Source organism: Cucurbita maxima, unplaced genomic scaffold, assembly GCF_002738345.1.
Source record: "Cucurbita maxima cultivar Rimu unplaced genomic scaffold, Cmax_1.0 Cma_Scf00025, whole genome shotgun sequence".
NCBI lineage: Eukaryota > Viridiplantae > Streptophyta > Magnoliopsida > Cucurbitales > Cucurbitaceae > Cucurbita > Cucurbita maxima.
This window is the reverse complement of record NW_019272041.1, coordinates 3,405,749-3,412,496: the sequence shown is the minus strand read 5'-3', so window position 1 is coordinate 3,412,496 and position 6,748 is coordinate 3,405,749. Positions and strand designations below refer to the sequence as shown.

General features: G+C 38.2%; 2 protein-coding genes across 3 annotated transcripts in view; one reads left to right on the top strand and one right to left on the bottom strand.

Moving 5' to 3' along the window:
• Positions 1-445, bottom strand: part of LOC111498630 (translin) — a 4,307-nt gene extending 3,862 nt beyond the window's left edge. Inside the window, exon 1 of the mRNA XM_023149949.1 lies at positions 30-445. Coding sequence (XP_023005717.1) covers positions 30-420 — 391 coding nt within the window. The 5' untranslated portion in view covers positions 421-445. The remainder of the gene's footprint in view (positions 1-29) is intronic.
• Positions 446-1,364: 919 nt separating this feature from the next.
• LOC111498629 lies at positions 1,365-6,513 on the top strand. Of its 2 annotated transcripts, none has more exons than XM_023149947.1 (11): positions 1,365-2,026; positions 2,168-2,489; positions 2,569-2,720; positions 3,652-3,725; positions 3,889-3,943; positions 4,034-4,108; positions 4,209-4,282; positions 4,361-4,409; positions 5,172-5,256; positions 5,554-5,610; positions 6,143-6,513. In XM_023149947.1, exons 2-11 carry the CDS (start codon positions 2,168-2,170, stop codon positions 6,220-6,222), a joined length of 1,023 nt encoding a protein of 340 aa, XP_023005715.1. In that variant the 5' UTR covers positions 1,365-2,026; the 3' UTR covers positions 6,223-6,513. The 2 variants fall into 2 exon arrangements, with proteins under 2 accessions (XP_023005715.1, XP_023005716.1); XM_023149948.1 differs by having other exon boundaries at positions 1,367-2,026; positions 2,581-2,720.
• Positions 6,514-6,748: the final 235 nt, after the last annotated feature.

Here is a 6,748-nt window from a genome sequence, read left to right as displayed (position 1 = left end):
AAAAAAAAAAAAAAAAAAAAACTCAGTACCTGGAGCAAGACGAGACTGATGAACCAGAAGCAAGCTAGCCTGCATGAGCCTCGTGGATGACTCGATCTCCATGGCCACATTTCGAATTCGGTCGCGTAAGCTTCCAGAATCTTCTAGCTGAGCTCTGAAATCCACGAATTGCTTCTCCACAGAAGAAGATGCGGCAGGTGCGTCGGCGTCGGCGCCAGCCATTGAAGAGGAGGAACAGAAAGAAGAAGAACGGGGCGAGCGATAGGGTTGTTGTTGACGCTTGATCCGCAATGGAAGACGAGAAACAGCAGTGGATTGAAGCGAATGTAAGGAAAGGATTAGGGGAAAACTGTTAGGGTTTGAAGTAGGGTTTAAGGAGTGAGAGAAAATGAAGTAAGCATTTCGAAGCGCTGAGTTCATCCTTTGGCGGTGGTTTTATTGGACGATGAACTGTTTTGTAGGTCTTAAAATCTCGCGGGCACCTCCACCTTCGTTCATAATTCATTTTGACTTAAGGTTGACCATAAATTTTAAATTATTTTATAATTAAAAGTCCACTCTCTCCCCTCCGAGAGAGTATTATTGATTATAAACTCGTTATCTTGCTATAAATGAGTCAATGTGGGACTTTATTCGATCATCTTTATAATAATTTATAATTTATGGGAGATATTTATATGAAATATTATTTTTATTAATAGAGTTTTATTAGATACGTCACACCCTAAAATAAAATAAAAATTATGATTATGACAATTTAATTATTTATTTTATGGCCGACTTTTTTTTTGTTCAAAAAATAAATAAATTATACAATAATACGTGACATTTTTTTGTTCCCAGCAAGAAGTCATTTGAAAATCAACAAGCTTTCTATTTTTAAATAAATTATATTGTCATATTGAATAAAAATATATATATAATCGTCCTTTTTATTTTGTGAATTTTAATGTTCCTATACAGTCATTATCATTCTAATAATTTCATTTTTTAAATTTATTGGGACCATTTAAAAACTCCAAATATGAAAAAAAGAATGGTTGGCTGAAGACGATGCTTATCCCCAGTTATGGAACCTTTTTCTAACTATAACCGTGTCAGTCCATGAGTAAACTTAGACCTATCGATCGACCATATCCAAAGCTAAATCAGCCGTGAGATCAAGAGCCAATAACTTCAACTCGAATCTAAACGGTTGGATGTTGCACTCAAAACTAAGCTACTCTAGCTAGGGTGTGGACTTTTAATTTGAGAAAGTACAATAATTGTGAAATATTTCCAAAAATCTTAAATTAAAAAAAAAAAAAAAAAAAACAGAGGAAATTGTACTGCATCATCTTCTTCTTTTTCTGGTTGGCCACTCTGATGATTTATGACGTCAAATTCATCAATGGCCATCTTTCGCCTTCAAATTGATTTGAATTTGAAGCAAAACCCATATTGTTTATATCCCATAATCATCGATTTTTCAATCAAAAGCCGCAAAGGGTCGGCCACAACCAACCCAACAAATCTCAGTCGCTTGATTTTCCACCATCCATTCGAAATTCAATCTCATCCGTTCTTCGCCGCCTCCCCTCTTTGACCATCGCCGATCTCCACCGTCAAATCCGACCTCTCAAATTAACACCCATGATTTCTTGATTACGGCGTTTATCATTCTTTCTTCTTAAACTAGAATCCCATCACATCAATCTTTGAAGTATTAGCATGAAACTTGGCAGCCATAGCCAGTTCTTTTGAATAAACTCGCTCGAAAGAGCGTTTAAACGGCTCGAAAGGGCGACTATACTGTATAGATAGATAGATATATATGGATTCATATGGCATGAGTTTCGACTGTTTGCTTTAATTTATTGATTTCTGTTCTTTTGCCCATTTTCATTTTCAATGCGTTCATCGTCATCCTTGGTGCTGATTAACTTTCCGTAATTGCTCCCTGACCTGTGAACCTCTTATTTCCTGTTCTACCCACCTTGTTCATTCGAGCTAAAACGGAGTTTTCGTTCGTGGCTGCGAATTCAAGGTAATTTGTGACTGAAAATTGGACGTATATGCTTCGATTATGTCGAACTTGTTCTTGTTTATTGAATCGCCAGGAAAGGATTACACATATGCATTCATTTCTTGAAAACATCTTGAAATTCTAACTTGTTTTTGTATCTAGATGGTTCCTTCTGGTTATGAAGCGGATGTTATTGGGTGGGGTCGTCGTCTTTTTGATGATGATTCAGTTTTTAATTCTGGGTATTACGGTGAGATGACAACCGTAGATGACCATTACCCTGGGAATTATTACAGAGATCATTACAATTTAGAACAGAATTCTGTGGAGAATGATGAGATTATTGCTAGAACTCTGCAAGAAAACTTGTCACAGTTATCAATTACAGACTCCTCTAGATACCCAGTTGAAAGAGAGGAGCCATTGCAAGAATCCATGTATACAATTGGTTGGCAAAATTCATTTCCTAGGAATAACAATTCAGGTATTCGTTATGCCTTTTTGTTCCAATGTTCATCTCTGAATTGTATAGCTTATATGTTTGTTCTTGATGACATTTTAAGTTCTTATTGTAGAGAGTATTTCTTCTCCTGAGGAAGATTTTGAAACTCATGATCCTCCCAGTTCATGTTCTAGTCTTGGGGATGAGAACTTCTATTCACATGCTGTTGATGGTGAAGAACTCTGGAGATTCAATCAAATGATTCCTGTTCCTGTAGGTTTAAATACATAAAATTCTGTCTCTTTGCATCATGTTCATTTCTTGTGTAGACATTAATTTGTTTGGCGCTTCGCCTTTTTACATGTTCTGTACTTGCAGAGTCTTGGAGATGGTTGTTTTTGCCTCAACCTCCTTAATGTTTTGTGTCATAGTCTTATTTCTTTTCTTACTTATCTATGCAGCTCTAGTGCTCTTTATCCATGTAATTTCTACGGTTGATGATTGTTGGGAGACGAGTCTCGTATCGGCTAATTAAGGGGTTGATCATAGGTTTATAAGTAAGGAATACTATCTCTATTGGTACGAGGCCTTTTGGGGAAACCAAAATCAAAGTCATGAGAGCTTACGCTCAAAGTGGACAATATCATACCGTTATAGAGATTTGTGGTTCCTAATATGGTATTAGAGTCATCCCTTAATTTAGCCATGTTAATAGAATCCTCAAATGTCGAACAAAGAAGTTGTGAGCCTCGAAGATGTAGTCAAAAGTGACTCAAGTGCGAACAAAGGGTGTTTTTTGTTCCAGAGCTCTAGAGAAGGAGTCGAGCCTCGATTAAGGGGAGGCTGTTCGAGGGCTCCATAGGCCTCAAGGTAGTCTCTATGGTGTACTTTGTTCGAGGGGAGGATTGTTGGGAGAGGAGTCCCACATTTGGCTAATTAAGGGTTGATCATGGGTTTATAAGTAAAGAATACTATTGCGGTTGGTACGAGGCCTTTTGAGGAAACCAAAAGCAAAGCCATGAGAGTTTATGCTTAAAGTGGACAATATCATACTATGATAGAGATGTGTGGTTCATAATATCTACTTCATCTACACTGCTTGTTGCTGTAGTTTTCTGTGGATTATAAGATGTCTGTTTATTTTCGATGTTCTTCTGAGCGTACAATTTTGGGACGGGACTAACTGTTTCTGTGAATTGAGCAGCATGTTCCTAGAATTAACGGAGAGATCCCTTCAGTTGATGAAGCTGCCTCTGATCATGAAAGGCTGCTGAACAGGTATCTTCTCAAACTTTTGTACTTCTGAGAAATTGGTCTTTGAACTGTACAATAAGAGGAACCTACGATGCCATAGCCTTCTTAATATAGAGTCATATTCTCTAGCTACCTTAAATCTTCTGAGAAATTGTATAATAACTTAGGAAATGTCTTCTCAATTCAGATTACAAGTGTATGACTTTGTTGAACGAAAGGTTCAAGGTGATGGAAATTGTCAGGTTTGTTATTCCCTGTTTTCTATCTTAAATAATGGTAATCGGCTCGGTCACCTTCATATTCATTCGTTTGCTTTCTGTATTCTTTCCCAGTTTCGTGCATTATCTGATCAATTATATGGAACACCTGACAATCACGAACTCGTGAGACAGAAAGTTGTAGATCAGGTTGGTCATCCTGGAAAACTGAAACACGATCATTGATATTACTTATCTTTCATTTTACCACGACTCTAGATCTTTGAATTGTTTGTTTTCTTGCCAAAAGCTTATGTCACATCCAGAGGTTTACGAGGGATATGTCCCGATGGCGTATGTTGATTACTTGGAGAAGATGTCCAGGTTCTAACTGATTTCTTTTCTTTTTCTACCTTACTCTCCTTCAAAACACCATGTTCACCTTTTACTTCTATGAGGCAGGAACGGTGAATGGGGTGATCATGTCACATTACAGGCAGCCGTGGATTCGGTAAGGTCTACATAGAATTCACTGCCTAAATTTTCTTTCAAATGAGGTTTACAGCATTTTGTTATAATCAGTAACAGCCCGACCCCGCCGCTAGCAGATACTGTTCTTTTTGGGCTTTCCTCTTCCGCTAGGGAGAGGTTTCCACACCCTTATAAAGAATGTTTTGTTTCCCCCTCCAATCGATGTGAGATCTCACAATCTACTCCGTTCGGGGTCAGCGTCTTCGCTGACACTCGTTCCCCTCTCCAATCGATGTGAGACCCCCTCAATCCACCCCCTTTGGGACTCAGCATCCTCGATGACATACCGCCTAGTGTCCACCCCCATTTGGGGCTAGCCTCCTCGCTGACACACTACCCAGTGTCTGGCTCTGATACCATTTGTAACGACCCAATTCCACTGCTAGTAGATAGTCTTTTTTAGGATTTCCCTTTCAGCTTCCCTTCAAAGTTTTAAAACGTATCTGTTAGGGGGAGATTTCTACACCCTTACAAATAATGTTTTGTTCCCCTTACCAACCGAGGTGGGATCTCACATGGTGTGACTCTATTCTAGATAATTTCCTTTGGTTAACTCCTACGGGGGTTGAAGGCAACGATAATATCTTATCATTCCTCGTTAAGGAAATCAATCTTGCCTTTTGGTTATCTCCCTATCTGTTGCTCCAATACTTTAATTTCAGCTATTGAGCTTACAATCAATGAAGTTAGTTACATGTGAACTGCATCCTTGTCTTGACATCATAATCATCTTCTGATGCAGTATGGCGTGCGAATATTCGTTATAACTTCTTTCAAGGATACCTGCTGCATAGAGATTCTTCCAAATTCTCAGAAGACAAAAGGAGGTAAACAATACATATTTGCAGATGACTGGTGATCTTATTATTAGCCTTATTTTTAACTCTTTCCATCCCCTTTGTTTTTTCTTCTTCTTTCATTTGAGTGTTGCGTTTTTTAAAATTGTCTCATTGTTTACCCCTTCAATGGTTCACCATCGAACTTTATCTCATTCGTTGGGTTTATTTTCCGTTCTTCGTTGTCTTTAAGTTTATGTGCATGGATACATCGCTCAGGTCCCATTTCTAAGTTTCTTCCCCGTCGATTTTATGGTCTCTGACGGTAGCTATCCCATACCTTTGCAGTAATTTTCTTGAGTTTTTGGGCAGAGGTGCATTACAACTCAATTCATCCCCAGGGAGGTAAATACTGTTCCCAATTTTGTATTGTATTTGCCATTGCTTGAACTAGTGGTATGATAAATAGCTAAGAGCTAGGCCTAGAAAATGGGAGGAAAAGAAGGAAGACTTATTTGCTTTAGCCAAACTAAGTTGTAAGTAACCTTGGCTCTTCGAGGGTATTCTTGCTTAGGAGATGCCTAATTTATTTTAGGTAAAAAGAAAGAAACACTCTCTTCTTCCATTTGTTTTTCCGATGTACCAAGTTGCTTATTAGGATGTTTCTGTGGAGGATTGTTGGGAGAAGAGTCTCGATCATGGGTTTATAAGTAAGGAATATTATCTCCATTGGTACGAGGTTTCACTTGGCTCAAAGTGAACAATACCATACCATTGTGGAGGATCGGGATTCCTAACACTTTCACTTGGCTCAATTGACTTTGACAGGAATGATTTAGAGCTGTCAAGTCATTCACTTAATAGTATGTTTGAGCTCAACTTTGGTCCAACTTGATCTCCATGCTTAAAATATTATGTTGTTTTGCTATACATTCAGGTATGCCATCAACTGGAGATTCCCCACCCTGTGAGTTGAGAAAGAAGAAAAGATGGTGGAAATTTGGAAATAAGCATTGAAAAGCCCCTCAAGACTCCTAATGGTTTGTCTGCTGCTGCTATTACTGAATATCTATTGCTCAAATGCATTCCTTTGTTAGTGGCTAATATTACACATGCCTTGAATTAGTTAATGACAAAATAAATTTGACTTTTCATTCTTTCTGTTGTCCCCTCCATAAAAGCTTAAGCAGGGTTGTTTGCCTGTGTTAGTTCGGTTTAATTGGAAGGGATTTTGAGGGAGAAACGGATTGTAATGTGTTATTCTTTTGATAGAAATGCAATAGCATCGAGGACCTTTACTCTTCGAAAGCGTTGAGTTTGAAAGCTAGTGTATCTTTGTCATTAATTGAAATCGTTTATCGTAACCTGTGTTAAACCAGAGAAATTGTGAAATCCCACATTAGTTGGGGAGGAGAATAGAACATTCTTTATAAATGTGTGTAAATCTCTACCTAGCAGACGCGTTTTAAAAATCTTGAGGAGAAACCTGAAAGGGAAAGCCCAAAGAGGACAATATCGTCTAGTGGTAGACTGGACTGTTACA

Bases quoted from the DNA above. Each gene is read 5' to 3' on its own strand.
- LOC111498629 (XM_023149947.1), top strand. From the start codon at position 2,168: ATGGTTCCTTCTGGTTATGAAGCGGATGTTATTGGGTGGGGTCGTCGT. The intron at 2,490-2,568 runs GTATTCGTTATG...TGACATTTTAAG, and splicing joins TCCTAGGAATAACAATTCAG to TTCTTATTGTAGAGAGTATT. The intron at 4,410-5,171 runs GTAAGGTCTACA...CTTCTGATGCAG, and splicing joins TACAGGCAGCCGTGGATTCG to TATGGCGTGCGAATATTCGT.